The sequence below is a fragment of the Pelophylax lessonae genome, assembly GCF_965119305.1.
Source record: "Pelophylax lessonae genome assembly, chromosome: 8".
Classification (NCBI taxonomy): domain Eukaryota; kingdom Metazoa; phylum Chordata; class Amphibia; order Anura; family Ranidae; genus Pelophylax; species Pelophylax lessonae.
Window position 1 is genome coordinate 156,861,741 of NC_138775.1, and position 17,204 is coordinate 156,878,944.

The 17,204-nt window shown below is 38.7% G+C and overlaps 1 protein-coding gene across 4 annotated transcripts in view; it reads right to left on the bottom strand.

Annotated features, from left to right (window-relative positions):
- The window catches only part of LOC309561721 (potassium channel subfamily T member 2), a 1,381,641-nt gene that overhangs the window by 429,500 nt on the left and 934,937 nt on the right, over nucleotides 1–17,204 (bottom strand). For all 4 annotated transcript variants that reach the window (XM_082265711.1, XM_082265712.1, XM_082265710.1 and 1 more), the window contains one exon: nucleotides 6,499–6,570. In XM_082265711.1, coding sequence (XP_082121837.1) covers nucleotides 6,499–6,570 — 72 coding nt within the window. The remainder of the gene's footprint in view (nucleotides 1–6,498; nucleotides 6,571–17,204) is intronic.

Here is a 17,204-nt window from a genome sequence, read left to right on the forward strand (position 1 = left end):
TGCCCTGATGCTCAACCCTTCAGTGGCATATTTGTCCTACCTACCCTCCTTTCCAGTGCTGCAGCCTCCATCAGTCTCTAAAGCATTTAACACTTCCAGGAGTGTCAAGTGTATGTGTCCTCCTGTTTGTCATCGATCTTATGATCCCTATATCACCGCTGCGTTCTGTATTGACATAATACTAGGATAAGGTGTTGAATGCCAAAGAGACTGATGGCGGCTTACTAAGGTATTAATGCATTGCCACGCTAGTCTGATATCAAAAATGAAAAGTTTATTAAAGTTACAAAAATCCTCGTACAACAGAATAAAAATGTGGAAGTTATGTAATGTGTGTACGGCATTTGTATTGTATTTTCAGCGCCAACTGTTATGATTAAACGAAAATCGTATGAGAAAATCGGCTCTCAAAATCTGTGTACTAACAATCAGATTACTATACGATTGCTTAAAAAGCGGTATTTTTCGAATGATTTCTGATCTATAGAGGGGATCGAAAGTTTGGGCACCCCAGGTACATTTTTGTATTATTGTGCATAAAGAAGCCAAGGAAAGATGGAAAAATCTCCAAAAGGCATCAAATTACAGATTAGACATTCTTATAATATGTCAACAAAAGTTAGATTTTATTTCCATCATTGACACTTTCAAAATTACAGAAAACCAAAAAATGGCGTCTGCAAAAGTTTGGGCACCCTGCAGAATTTATAGCATGCACTGCCCCCTTTGCAAGCTGAGACCTGCCAGTGTCATGGATTGTTCTCAATCATCATCTGGGAAGACCAGGTGCTGTCAATCTCAAAGGTTTTAAATGCCCAGACTCATCTGACCTTGCCCCAACAATCAGCACCATGGGATCTTCTAGAAAACTAAAACTGAAAATAGTTGACGCTCACAAAGCTGGAGAAGATAGCAAAGCATTTTCAGATGTCAATATCCTCTGTTCGGAATGTAATTAAGAAATGGTAGTCATCAGGAACAGTGGAAGTTAAAGCAAGATCTAGAAGACCAAGAAAAATATCAGACAGAACAGCTCGCAGGATAGTGTGAAAAACAATTCAAAACCCATGTTTGACTGCACGATCCCTCCAGAAAGATCTGGCAAGACACTGGAGTTGTGGTACACTATTCCACCATAAAGAGATACTTGTACAAATATGGTCTTCATGGAAGAGTCATCAGAAGAAAACCTCTTCTACGTCCTCACCACTATAATCAGCGTTTGAACTTTGCAAATGAACATAAAGACAAGCTTGATGCATTTTGGAAATTTAACTTTTTGGCCGGAATAAGCAAAGGTACGTTTGGAGAACAAGGGGCACAGAATTTAATGAAAAGAACCTCTGTCCAACTGTTAAGCATGGGGGTGGATCAATCATGCTTTGGGGTTGTATTGCAGCCAGTGGCACAGGGAACATCTCACGAGTAGAAGGAAAAATGGATTCAATAAAATTTCAGCAAATTTTGGACGGTAACTTGATGCCATCTGTGAAAAAGCTGAAGTTAAAGAGAGGATGGCTTCTACAAATGGGTAATGATCCTAAACACACCTCGAAATCCACGGGGGATTACATCAAGAGGCGTAAACTCAAGGTTTTGCCATGGCCTTCACAATCTCCTGACCTTAACATAATTGAAAATCTATGGATAGACCTTAAAAGAGCAGCACGTGACAGACAGCCCAGAAATCTCAAAAAACTGGAAGACTTTTGTAAGGCAGATACCTCAAACAAGAATTGAAAGGCTCTTGACCGGCTACAAAAAGCGTTTACAAGCTGTGATACTTGCCAAAGGGGGCAGTACAAGATATTAACTCTGCAAGGTGCCCAAACTTTTGCAGACACCCTTTTTTTGTTTTCTGTAATTTTGAAAGTGTCAATGATGGAAATAAAATATAACTTTTGTTGACATATTATAAGAATGTCTAATCTGTAATTTGATGCCTTTTGGAGATTTTTCCATCATTCCTTGGCTTCTTTATACACATTAATACAAATTTTTACCTGGGGTGCCCAAACTTTCGATCCCCACTGTATATGGGCCATTGGACTGCCCATAGATTACAAGTGAGGTGTAACAAATGATTTAGCTGACAGAGTACAGTGATCTGTGGCTGCAGACTATTGGCTGCAGCTGCTGATTGACAGATATTTCCAATATTCCTGTTTGTTAGAAGACAATTGTTAGATAAACTTCTATCAAGCTGAAATGGCCAGAGATGGATTGAAATTTGGCCAGTCCCAGCTAAAGCAGGTAATTTTAGATCTATTCATGGCCAGCTCTGCCCTGTGGTTTAACTCAAAAAATAATTGCTAGCATGCGGTGCTAAATGTTCAATAAAAATGCCAAATTGTTAAATAAAGAACAATTTGAGTTTAAATTAAAAAAAAACTGTAGTATCTTAAGGGATTCAAGGCAAACAAAGGAAGCAGCCAAATATTAAATCTTGTTCTGGATGGATGATCGGAATGTATAAGGCTGACAAAAGGATTCTTTTATCTTGCTTAATTAATGCAACTAAATATCCGGTGCTACTGCTTGCTTATCATATTGTTTTTATATTACAGCTGGTATAAAGTTCATAGTATATACAGTAGAAGTGCAAGCATGTACAGTATATGTTTTATTGTGCCTTCTTGGCATATTTTACACTAATCTTACATCATTTAAAATTTCAGTTGAATTGCTAAGATCATTAGTGGAACTCTGAATATGCATCAGTATGTAAAAATCTGACGAGTATGTTGAAACATTTTTCATAGTAAACATGATATATCGCTTTTAAGCTTTATTCATATTCTGCTGTGTTTTGCTGTTCAGCATTCACATGGGTATCTATTTCTTGCAATGATTTTGGTTGTATTTTATCTTCATTGGTGGTGCAGAATGCAGTTTCAGCTGTCACGTACATCAACAAATCCCCTGTGCTAGAACTACCTCTACTGTCAGGAAATATTTCTGCAATTAAAGTTACAGCACACACTAAAAATGAAACAATAAAGCTCATGGTATGTTTTACTTAATATTCTCAGAAGTTTGTGCTGGGTGTAAAACAACTGATCAGCACAATGCATTTTGGGGAAAAAAAATACATATTCACAGCAAACACATTAGCAAAGCTGAAAAGTCTATGTCCAAACATATAAAATAAGGATACCAATAATTATGAACTGGATTGATTCACTTGTCTGTCCAATAATGATAAGGAAATTTACAATGCTGTGACTCTGATTTACTAAAGCAGAAAGGATAGTAATTGTAATGAAGTGTTTTCCCTTCAATTATCAAATTATGTGAAGGAGAAAGTCAGTTTTTTTTATTGTCCTGCATGTGACCGGATATTTGACGTGAATACAACCTTCATTTACTTCAGTCCACTACATTGCTTATTGCATTGCTTCACAACAAGTTGTTAGATAAGAGTGGATTTTCTATTAAACATACTGCATGTATAAGATATTATTGTAAGGGTCATTATTCATAAATCCAGGAAATTCTGGACATATACAGTGATGGGGAAAAGGGAACAGCCATTTTATTTATCAAACATGTATTTATGATGTATATTTTGTGAGAAGTCATATTGTATAACAGCTGTTGTCTTCAAAAGCCATTTATACCTCCTGTTGTTAGATTGCTATCTCGACCTTTGAAGACCTGTCCAGTTGTTTACTGCCCTACTGGAAGTAACAAGCCTTTGTGAAAAACTATTCCGCATTTCAAGATGTGACTTCAAAGAAACTTTAGATAGATAGGTGCCACCCTCTTCAGAATGTATAAATTGTAATACAAGTCCTTAGGAAGTTAGAGCAATGTTTATTAAGCCAACAGAATGTAATGTGATTGACTTGCCCTCCAAACAGGTCTTCCTATCTACATGTTTGTCTAAATAAATATCATTTTCAATCTGGCTTCAACAGTCAAAATGTTACTGAAACCCATGAGTTCTGGGGTTACCCTTACAAAGGTATAGAATAATGTCTGTAACTATTGTTATGATCTGTTGTTCCTGCCAGTAAATCCATTATTGTTTAACTTATTTTACTAGAGTGACTTTTTATTTTTTTCAGGCATACCCATACATAGGCTTGCAAATCTGGGACCTTTACACCAGTTCTCCTGTAATGACTTTGGTAGTCATTATCCAATGGCAATCTAATTCTATACAACTCAAAAATGATTGGATGATTGAGCAGAACACAAGTTTTTAGCACATGTCTGCACATCACTTGATACAATACCCATGCAGTTGTCTTTTTTGTTGCCCACTCCTGCGCAAACCTAAACTAACATCCAATGTGTCCTGCAGAAACCTCCTTCCATTAAAATAACAAATAGAGATTTGCATGGCATGTCAACGTCAGGGCAGTGCTGAGGGTGTAAATGTCTTCCGTCTTTACAAACATGCAAAAAAGAGATGTAGAGGATTTCTTCACTAATGTTTGCTAAGAGCAGTTCTTTTCCTAAACTGTGCAGTACGACCTCCCCAAAATGTGGTTAGGAAATATTATACATATAAAAATTACAGTGTCATTTAAAGTGCATCAAAGGCATGCAATGTCCTAAAATCTCAAAAGAGAGGTGGTCTGTATTGTTTTGTGTTCTGGACCAAATAACAACACAAATTAGAACACAGACATATAGTTTAAAACTGAATAGTTAACAACTGGTGGTTATTTCTAGATTTATGCTATAAGTAGTGACAGCTAGCACACAACTAAAATATAAGTAAAATATGTATTTCCCTCTTATATTTACTTTGCAATAAAATACATTTGAAGTAATGGGGCTAGTGTATTAACACAGTTTAAAAGGAGAATGTGGACAATGCCTTTGGGATAATGCCTTAGGGATAAGCTCAGTGTTCAACCTGAATATAAGTTTCAACTAAACACTGGCCGTTTGGATGTTCAGCATGGAAAACCATGAAAACTGTCAACTGTCAATGGTTGCTAAGGAAGCAGTGTGTGCTTGCAGCATCCATACCAGTCACTGACATTACCTGCCTCATTCACCCACATGGCCGGAAATCCCCAGCCACATAACCAAATGATCGGGGATCAGAGGGAGTTGCATAATTGCATAAATATGGACACATGGCCTAAATATGGACACATGGCCATTTTTGGGCAATTATTTTACTACTTTCCCCTTCCCTTTTCCTATATACTGTTGCTGATGATAGCTTGGGGAGCTTTTATTCGGTTTGGGATTGGTCATGTGCACAGGGCCATCATATTTCTTTTTTTCAGTGGGTGGCGGACATTGGGATTGAAGATGGATTTACAACTAGAGGCTTTTTTGGGGATTTTTTTTTTTTTTTAAATAAAGGACTTATAAAAACTGTTTAGGTGTCTTTTTTACTATGTACCCTTTAATCACTCAAGAGGGGTGGGGGTAGTATATGGGGGCTGTCTTATTTTAAAAAGAAAAGGGGACTTAGAGATTTTGATAAGCCCCCCTACCCACAGATCCCAAAAACCACCAGCGAGAGTTATGCAGAAGAGGCCCTGGTCCTCATGAACAATGGGACAAGATGCTTTCCTAGAGGGTACTCCCCATGTTGAAGCTATATGGCTTGGCATGAGTCAGAAAGGGGGGAGGGTTGCATGGAGATCCTCCTTAAAATTCGTATAAGATCCAAAGGGTCTGGTATGGATTTCCTGTGGAACATTAAGGTTTTTTATTTATAAAGTGTTTGGTATTTATTGTGTGGGTACTTCTTAACATTTTTTTTTTCATTCCTGCCAAAGGATGTGCTACAGAAAAAATTACATCTACAAAGAAAAGAAAAAAAAGAAACAGCACACAGACCCCCTCCAGAGCCCCCCCCCACCACCCACCACAAAACATAGCGGTCCCTTGGAGGGGTCTGTAGGCAGTTTTTTCTTAAAAGAAAAAAAAAAGAGTTGGCTGCGGTAATACTTTCTTACATCAGAGAAGGATTAGGGCAGTGATGGCGAACCTTGGCACCCCATATGTTTTGGAACTATATTTCCCATGATGATCAACTACACTGCAGAGTGCATGAGTATCATGGGAAATATAGTTCCAAAATATCTGGGGTGTCAAGGATCGCCATCACTGGACTAGGGCATTCCCCATGCATGTTATTTAATGGAGTTGACCATTTTTAATATTTCACTTTAAGTATTTTGTTTAGGTTTTAGTGTAGGTTTTTTAGTTTTCTTAACAGATGCTAAAAGAGAAACTTCAACCTTCCCATGAATACGAAAGAAAATGGCCTATTGCAACCAATTTAGATACCAGCTGCCACTTTCTAATATAGACAAAACAAACCTTTTTTCCACAACAAATCAAACAAATAAATAAATACATGAATTCCACACCGAACTGAAGTAGCTCTTAATAATTTATAATACAATTGTACAATTCTAAACATTTTATGTAGCACAAAAAAACTTTGTGACTCCTAGTAACATTATGCAAAGCACAAGGCTATAAATTAGCAAACACATAACAGGAGATGTTACCTACTTGTCAATGCAGCCCACCATGTAGTAGACCATTGGGAACCAGCAAATTGCATCCAAAAAGTGCATATCTGGCCTAGCAAAAGAGATACAAGAGTTTAAAAAAAAACAATAAAACAATATACCATGTGAAATTAACAACATTTTAACCTAACTTCACAATGGGGATTATTTACTAAAGCTAAAGAGTTCAAAATTGGTCACAATTCTGCAGAAAAACCAATCAGCTTCTAACCTTATTTAATTAAGCTGTAGCAATAAAATCTGGAAGCTGATTGGTTTCTCTGCAGAATGTGGACTAATTTTGCTCATTCTAGCTTTAGTAAATAAACTCCAAAGTGTACTCTTTTTCTGATAAGTTTTCTATATCTTATCTGAATACCTCTAAATGGTCCCAACTACAGTTCTATAGTAATAATTTTTAGAACCTATAAAAGGGGTTGGGTTTAGCAAGACTGATGTGATTTTGACCACAAGAGGACACATGGATGGAAAACTAAACCCAGGCAAGGTGGGTGAGACTTGATTTTTTTTTTTTTTTTTTTTTTAATTTTAAAGATTTTTATTGACTAATGTAAAAGGCAGATACAAACAAAATTCCATAGGCATAATATTATGACAGCTTATACTTAACATGGAATGTATTACATATAAATGCCAATTTTCTGAAAGACAGGAATCGTATCTTCAAAAATAATAAAATTAATAAATATAAGGCTTTGTGTATAGCTGTTATTTCTGTAAGAGCTTGACATCTCATTCAAACTTCTGGTAGTCACTTTGGAGGCTTGGGCCAACTACCTCCTTCCCCACAAAAAGTCCAGAAGAAAGAAAAAGCATACTAATATAGAACCACAAAAGAACAACAATAAATGGTGAGACTTAAAGCGGAATTCCAGCCTCAAAATCAACTTTACACCATCCGCTTGCTGTAATGTAGCTGAAAAAGAATTGGATAATTTCAATTTTTTTTTATTTACTTACCTTGTTATTAAAGAAAATATACTTACCTTCCTTCCTCTTCCTCCCTCCTGTGGCCGCGGCCCGCGCCGTCTCTTCCTACTTGCATTGACTCCTGGGAGCCAAACATCATCGCTCCCAGAAGTCAATGCGCCTGCACCGGCCCTGCTCGTTACTTCTGGAGCAGGCGCATTATTCCCTGCTGAACAGCTTCTGGGCATGCCCAGAAGCTGTGCAGGGATGACGCGCCTGCCATGAAAGTGACGAGCAGGGCCAGTGCAGGGCATTCTGGGACTCTGACATCACCGAAGAGGACACCGAAGAGGACGCTCTGGCTTCAGCTGCCCACACCTGAGATGGCAGCGCTGGACAAGTCATTTTCAAGGTAAGTATTTCCGGGGACAGTTCAGAAGCTATCGTTGCTGAAATGCACTAGCCCTGACTGTCCCGGGGGTATTTTTATCTAAAAAAAAATTTTGAGGCTGGAACTCCCCTTTAAATTTGATAATTTTTGTTTTACCATTTCACTTCTAATGTGAGCAGCTAAACAATGTATATCACTACTGAAGCAAGACCCACTGTATGCAGCTCAAAGGTAAGTTTTCCATTATTTTTTTACCACTTTGCTTCCCTAACGCCTGCGTAATTATTTTAATTGGACCTCATTTAAGATCTAGATCCATTTCAGATAAGTTTTAGGTGTTTATTACCTTTTGGATGTAAGCCATAATATAAATGCACTAGTCAAAGTACTGATCAATGTACATGACAATAGATTGTTAAATAATGGTATACTCTTCTGCAAGCTCTTGCCTTATTATTGACGCTGCAAAGACTGAAATCTACAATTTTTTTGGCTGCTATCTATCATTCGAATCCTCTCTCTCTCTCTGTCTAACCTCTCTATTTTTTATTTTTTTTTTTGAAACACAGCCAGACTCTCACTGTATACAATAAAATACAACTTCCGGGGAAAAGTGAGATTTATATGTGTATCTACTGCAAAATTGCTAAAGCTATTTATAAACTGTGCTATGTGTAATCATGTGTAGTACTCCTTTATATTACATCCTTATCTTCCCCTGCAAATGACCTGAAATGTCACATCAGAGTCATGTTGAAAGGGGTTTGTTCTGGTTGCTGAAATAAGAGAGAAACAGAAAAAGGATGGACTTTTTAGCGGTCTTGGCTACAACAAATTATTTTATGCACAGCAGCTTTCAAATCAGGTCCAGAGGTGAGGACATTATTTAGCTTGTCATAAGGATTCAAGGCATACTAAAGAAGAGATAATTAGTGGCAGGGAAGACAATTGTCTTGCTCTGTAAACTGCTGTGAAAACAAAAAGGGTTGTAGGTAATTACTGTCCAAAATGACAGGTTGAAAATATTATTTTTCAATCAGATTTAATTCCCTTTATACTGGAAAGCCAGGCTAGAGAGTTAGAAAGTTAGGCTAGACTAGAAAGAGAGTTTTACTTTTTATAGGGATGGTTAAATCTGCCCAGGTTTAATTTGCAAGAGGCTTGTTGAATACTGTTAGAAATTCAAGAAACCCATTAAAGTCTTTGGGGGAGGGGGGGGGGGGGTGGTAAATCTTGATACTAAAAATACTGGCCATTTTCACTACTAATAGCCTAGTCATGGGGAGCTGGGCACTGCTATAGGGGACATTTAACTAAACAGATTTTTTTATACCAAATACTGCACAGCGGGGAAAGGGATGTTTCAATGTGACTTCAAGGGCAACAAGGAAAAAATATTAAATTCATTGACTTAAAGTGGTTGTGAACATACAGTGTTATAGAAACTTTTAACTCTAATAAAGTTATAACTTTTCAGGCATTATAATTGATTTTGCTTAGTTTCAGAAATGATCTTTTCTTATAAGGTTAAGATGTACTGTTATGGTATCATGCATCTCTTTTTTCTGATAATAGGGGGCGGAGTTACCAGATACTGTGCACACACCCAATGTGCCTGCATTCCATAGCCTGTTCAGCTTGAGGAAAGATGCCGCCTGTGATTGAGCAGGGATGTGTTCAAGAGGCAGGATGTGCCTGGGCAAGTCAAAGGATAATAACTGACCAAGCAAGAGCAGATCAGCTTCTGTGGTTGTGTGGTCAGTTCAGAACAGGGGTTTCCAAACTACAGCCCTCCAGTTATTCAGAAACTATTATTCCCATCATGCCTAGTCATGTCTGTGAATGTCAGAGTTTTGCAATGCCTCATGGGATGTGTAGTTCCGCAACAGCTGGAGGGCCATAGTTTGGAGATCCCTCGTTTAGAAGATAGAAGCAAATAACTGGTATGATCAACAAAGTACCTCAGATGGAAGAAGTACATGAAAACGATAGTTACGAAATAAACATATGTAAACATGCACATAGAAAAAAAACATTTAGGGTAACATACATTGTAACCACTTCAATACAGGTCACTTTTACCCCCTTCCTGCCCAGACCAATTTACAGATTTCAATGCTCTCACACTCTGAATGCTACACTGTACCCAAACAAATTTTTATAATTTTTTTTTCAAACAAATAGAGCTTTCTTTTGGTGATATTTATTCACCACTGTGTTTTTTTGTTTTTTTGCAAATAATACAAATTTTGAAAAAAAAACTATTTTTTTGGTTTATATTAAAACATTTTCAAGTAATTTTTTTCATACATTTAGGCGAAAATTCATACTGCTACATATTGTATCTTTGGTAAACATAATCCAAATTAGTGTATATTATTTAGTCTGTGTGAAAGGTATAGAGTCTACAAGCTATGCCACGTATCATTGAAAATTGATTAATCCTGATGTACTGACTGTCTATCTCATTTCTTAGGGCCCTGAAATGTCAGGACAGTACATATATCCCCCAGATGACCCCTTTTAAGAAAGTAGACAGTTGCTCTCATCCTCCATACTAAGTATAAAATATGCCTCCTCACTAGTGTAATATTTTTTTGGCATGGCGGCTCTGGTGATTGTGGCTGTATGCTGGGTAAACTGCTGATAAGCGGCTGTGATGGGAACACTGCTGATTGGTACTGATGTCAGCTCTGGGATGAGTACACTGATTAGGCTGCACTGATGGATGCACCAACAGGTACACTGATGGGCTGCACTGATGGATGCGCTGACAGGTACACTGATGGGCTGCACGGATGGATGCACTGACAGGTACACTGATGGCTGCACTAATGGGCTGCACTGACAGGTACACTGATGGCTGCACTGATGTGCTGCATTGACAGGTACACTGATGACTGCACTGCTGGCCTGCATTGACAGGTACACTGATGTGCTACACTGACAGGTACTCTTTATTTTTGTAGTGTGGTGCACAGTACTGAGGGAGTTAACTGTACTGGTAACTCACTGTTTCCAGGTTCTCCTCCTTGCACAGGATTTGTATGTGCAAAGGAGAAGCCAGGAACAGTGAGCTACAGTACTACTGTCTGTTTACATTTTTGACTGGCTGTGATTGAACAAAGCCAATCACGTGGTAAATCTTTATGGCTGCCTGGTGACCTTGTCACATGATTTTATCAATAAGCACCATTTGACCTCAGCATTAGGAGGTCAAACTATCTGGTAAGGAGGTGATGTGGACTTGTGATGTTGGAACACTGAAGTCTACATCTTGCTATTCTTCAAAGAGTGCAATTGTTTTCTGATAAGTGGACTTTATAGTTGCTTCACTTTCCATTTGTTTTATGTTTTATGTTATTATTTTTTCTATTTGTTTTATGTTTTTTTGTTATGCATATAGTGTTCATTTTATGTGTAGCAGAGTGTCCAAGAGAGAGCCGGCAAAAGTCATTTTCGGAGTTTAGACATCAGGGCAAAGAAACTGTGTTGTTTTATTTGCAGACGCGTAAGGGGTTGGGAGCTCTTGATATAAATAAATACTATTATGCTATGCACCTTCTTACAATTGCTTCTTGGTCCAGTCAATTCACTCCTAATCTATGGTCATAGATTAAAATGGGTGCCCTCTACCCTGTGCATCCATGTTCTTTGGTATGGACCCTGTTCATTATCTGTTGGGTCTTCCCTTCTCCAGCATCATTAAACTGGCCAAGAGGTTGATTTTCTACATTGTCTTAGCAGCTAGGAGAGCAATTCCTCTATGCTGCTTGTCCATTGATCCACCTTCTGAGATTTTAAATATTGAAGCTGAGATTTGGAGAATGGAATGCCTAACTGCCATTGCTGGTGTTACCCTTTAGCAGTTTATTAAGGTATGGGAGGTATGGTACTATTCTGAATATGGTTGCCCGCTGCTTTCCATTGCCACTTTTTGATGTTTGCTTTTGTGGTCCTGGTGTGTATTGTTCTTTTATGCCCCTGCACTTTTTCTATGCTTTGACATTATTGTCCTCATTTACCATGTTATCTATGAATTTGCCTCTTTGGTCTTTAAAGTAAAGTGAAGAAAATTGGTAAGACCAAAATGTTGGAAAGTGTTGGAAAAATTAAGCAGGTTTTATCTTGAAATAAACAGGTTTTATCTTGACATACCTAAACAACAACACACAAGGAATATTTCCTTATTTTTGCTGTCTGCAATTTACTTTTGCACAGCCTCTGTTGCCTCATGCACTACATAGGGATGATCAAATGGTTCAGCCCAAGCATGATTGTGGGCCAAACATTTGCCTGTTCGGCCGTTCGCCGAACACCCGAGTTTGTAGGGTGTTCGCCCTGACAAACTCCCTGCAATGCACTGTAGTGCAATGCATTCTGTGCCCTGATTGGGCAAAGCTTTGCCCAATCAGGGCGAGTGTAAGCTGTTATATCACCTTATGGCACCGCCCTTTGCCTATATAAGAGCTGACAAAGCAAAGAGAGAGCAGTTGGTGGGAGGCCTCCCAGTAGGCGGAAGCCGTTTCTTTTTTTATTTTTCGGGTCCATCGGGCGTCGTGATCTGTTTCCTGTGTTTCTTACTTTGACACGTTTAACCAATACACATTCACATGGGTGGGCAGGATCTGGGGGCCCCTTGTTAAAGGGTGAGCCCCCCAACCTGCAGACCCTGGAGACCACAGCCCAGGGTTGTCGAGAAGAGGCCCTTGTCCCCATCAACATGGGGACAAGGTGATTTGGGGTGGGGGGGTGCAGAGACCCCCCTACCCCAAAGCACCCACCCCCACATGTTAAAGGCATTTGGCCTGGTATGGCTCACTTGTCCCCCCTTTTCCTGGCCTGCCAGGCTGCATGCTTGGATATGTTTTTTTTTTAATTTTGGCGTGGGCATGTATGGACTGGGGGGGGGAGGGGCACATGCCGTTTTTTCTTTATCCTTTAATAGTCTTGTGGCGGCAATTATAACGGTGAGTCATTTTAAATGGGATTTTTTTCGTTAGGAATTTCCTTTTTGCTGTAGCATGTTCTGTATATGCTACAAATAGGCACATTAAGAGGACCCTTCCAGGCACAATATTTAAAGGAATTTTTCATTTTCATTTTTGCACCTTAAGCATTATTAAAATCATGGCTCCTGAAAAAATGATAATTTAAAAATAACAAAATGTTATTGATACATGTCCCCCAGGGCAATACCCAGACCCCAATACCCCTTTTATGGCCAATTACTTACATGTAAGCCTTCAAAATGGGCACTTTTGATTTTTCCTTTTTGGCTCCCATAGACTTCAATGGGGTTCGCTGTTCGGGTTAGAACATTTCCCCTGTTCAGGAGTTCTGCTGCGAACCGAATGTGGGGTTTGGCCCATTCCTGGCACTACAGTCTAAGCAGGTTGCATTTTTTTTTCAGAAGGCATGTTTCTTATTTTTTGCTGGCTGGAATTTATTCGTTCACAATCTTACCCTGATCACAGATCTCCAGTGATGTCACTGAACAAATTTGGTCATGTCTATTGTCCTTTGTTTATTATTGTTTATTTGTTTTTTTGTTTTTTTTTCAATAAGGGATTCCTCAATAAGTGTGCGTGTTTACCACTGACTTTTTTTGTGAATGAGTAGGGGTACTATTTACCCCTTAGATGTTCAATAGGGGGGCCGTATCTGGGAGCCCCCCTTATTTTTAAAGGGAGCCCTCTGCCTGCAGACCCATACCACCACCAGGTTAGGTTTGTGGGGAAGAGGCCCTTATCCTCATCAACATGAGGACAAGAAGCTTTGCCAGGGGAGGGGGAGCCTTGGCATGGTGCCCTCCATGTGCTGAGGGTATGTGGCCTGGTATGGTTTGGGGGGAGGTTGAACTCTTGACCTGCACTTCTCCTGTACAGCCAGGCTGCTTGCATAGATAAGGGTCTAGTGTGGTTTGTGGAGGGTTTTATAATCCCCCTCCCCTGCATTCCATATCAGCCCCCAGGTGTCTGGAATGGAATAGGGGGGGACATGCTTTTTTAATTAATTTATTTTATTTTTTTTTAGTTTGGTTCCATTAAACGTCGATACCAGACCCTAATCAAGAATCTGGTCTGTTTTGTATTCATAGGGGGAACCATGGGCCATTTTTTGTGGGGTCCCCCATTAACATCTTTACAAGACCCACACATAGGTGAAGGATCTGATACAGACAAAGGGAATCTCCGGCAGAAATACAGCTTCTATGTTTGATGTATGGCTCCCACCGAACAAGGGTCAAGATGAGCTAAACTTTGGACCAATGTGCTGTCTCATCCCTACTCAACACCAATGCCACAAATCTCCTTCTCCTTTTTGATAGTACACCAACCTTCCTACTCTTTAACGACAGCACCCCAAAACTCCTACTTTTCACCGCCTGAACCAAAACACTACTCCCTACTGCCAACACCTCAACCCTCTTCCTCCTCACCACCAGCACCTCAATGTCCTCCCCGTATTCCACTTATTCCTCCTGCTGCCTCATGAAATTTCAGGGGAATCCTGCTTATGGACTTCAAAGAAAAATGTCAGAGGGTGATTATCTAACACTGGGGTGTAGCACAGGCCTCAAATTAGTATAAAGGGTTGTTGGAAAAAGTTTTGCATTATGATGCTAGCTTAATTTATAAGCTTTTATTATTATTTATATTTTAATAAATAAGGAGAGTAAAAAGGGCACAACAGCAGAACCAAATAAAAAAGAGACTGCTCTACATCGTTTAAGAAAGAAGAGGAGAAAGAAGTGGAAAAGGGTGCATGAGCAGCATTAGAAAGAAAAGTCACTACACTGTGCCCTTGAAGATAAAGATGAGGAAAAAGGGTGCATTAGCAGTTCAAACATGGCTGCACTCATATAAAGGAGAAGGTGGGAAAGTGCAGATTAGCATTTAAAAAATGGAGAAGTAGAAGGGTGCATGAGTAGCATTATAAAAAAGTGACTTCTCTGGGCCCTTGAGGAGAAGGAGACAGAGGATGAGAGAGCCCATAAGAAGTCCAAAAATTACTGCTATTTCCTTGAGGAGCAGGAGGAGAAAAAGGGCTTAAAAACAGCACTGTAAGAAAAAAAGTGGCTTTTCTATGTCCTTAAGGAGGATAAAAAAAGGCGCATGAGCATGGGTATAAAGAAGAAGAAGAAAAATAGGGCTAGGAACTTTGCACTTGCTTATGAGCAAAGGTTTGCAATACAAAGAACTGAAAAAATAAACACATAAATAAATAAATAATAAAAAAAAAAATATATATATATACATATATATATATATATATATATATATATATATATATATATATATATATATATATATATATACATAAATAAATATGAAAAATTTAATAAAACACAAATAAGTAAACTATCTCGGGCAATGAGGGGCTCAGGCTGCCAGACCTGGAGGTAGTTAAAGTGTAGCTTTTTTTTTTTTTTTTTTTCAATCTTCAGGTGGCACCTTATGTTTTTGGCCAACTGTAGCTGCATTTTCTAGCTACTCTACAATATTTGTTTCTATTGTTTCTGAAAAAATACTTTCTAATGATAATCTGGTCTAATTTAACTGCTTACATACTGTAGATCCACTGAACAGTATTTGTGGCAAATGTTTCTCAAATATTACACTATATTTTCTATTTGAAGTTTAAACCTGCATCTTTTCTTGTTATATTTTGGCCTAACCAATCTGATTACATACTGTCCAGCTGCCAAACAATAGTTGTGGCTATTGTCCCTCAGATCTGTTTTTTCACAATTCTGTTTTTTTACTGTCTTGTCTCATACTGCTGCTCACCAATTTCTACTAAACACATACCTGAAGTCTATATTTCAAATCTTTTTGGGAGTAATTGTGGCTACAGGAGTGGGAGTTTTGGAAAAGTGGGGTTTGGTTTTTAAGCTTTACTTGCTCTTTGTTTTGACATTTTATTAAACTTTTAGGACAATTCAGTGTGGTACTACAGAAAAAAATGCTCACAAACTACACAATGAAACTGTTTTGCCACTGGCAAATTTGTTCGAAGTTGAGGGCTCTTGGCTTATTTATACTTTCACCAGTCAAATCAGGCCTATGATAAAACAAGTGTCACAGACAAAATGACCCAAAATGTTTGTTCCTTTCAAACTGAAATGAATCAGATTTGGGCACTGCTGTATTTAAGATAGCAGTAATGTAAAGGATAGTCCTTTTATATGTGATGCCAGAATCTGTAACACCTCATACAGGTTAAAAACATTTCCCAAGCATATAATTAAAAATAAATATAAATATATATATATATATTGTTTCTCCTACATCACCATTGAAATTGCATTAAATTGAGTACCCTCTCCTTGCAGTATTTTAAACATTGCGGTTTAAAAAAAAAAAAAAAAAAAAAACTCAAGAGAACAGTGCTGAGGCAACCACCACCTCCTTTCAGAGATCATGTGGTTGGAGGCAAAGGTGCTTGTGCAGAACCTCCTTAAAGTGCTACAAGTTGGATTCCCTCTGGGATGGTGGCAGCAGATCAGTCCTTTTACCTGTGTATTGGTGATCTTTTAGGGTGGTCACCCTAAAATTGTCTCTTTATTTCATGACCCAAATCCTGGGGTTCTTGCACAATAATTTGAACATAAAGGACCCTATTCACCAAAAACTGCCTGCAGCCGAGAGCCTAGAGGGCCTTGTGTTGTTGATGACAACTGCTCTCGGAAATCTCACCCTGCCCACATACAACTACCAGAATTTAGAATGAAGTCCCCTTTAAAATCCATTTACTATTCAACGCCAGCACTACAACCTTTCCCCTCCTCCTCATATTTCTCCAGCTGCCTCTGCTTCACATACTGTAGATAGAAGCAGTAGGTAAAGGATCCTGCTGGCCCTGAAACAACAACAAGTTTTCTTCCTTTTGCAGCTGTGCCTCCAGTGTCTGGCCTAGCAGGCCATAGAGTGTCACTAGTTCCTGCCTCATCATTGCTTATCATTTAGGTTGCTTTTTAAAAAGGTGATAAAATACTGTACATAATCTGATAAATGAGCCATTTACACAGTGAAACCCACTTTCTCAGATCCTGTCCATGTACCATAATTGCACCAATACTCTGGTTGGGTATGGCTATACAATTTTGAAGCCTGATGAAGGACCTCCTGGAAGCCAGGGTATTTTATAAGACACTGCAGCACCACTAGATTGAGGATATATGCCATACAAAATACATGTGGAATTTGTCCCATAAGAAGGGTGGCCAGGTTAATGCTGCTGTCACCTTGCCTTGCCTATCTAAAGATGGCATGGGTTCAACCTATGCCAGGAGAGCCACTAAACTACAGCTGCTGCTGACACACGCAAAACAAAAAAGTAGTTCTGATGAGGACTGTTGATTTATGGAACTGTCAATACAG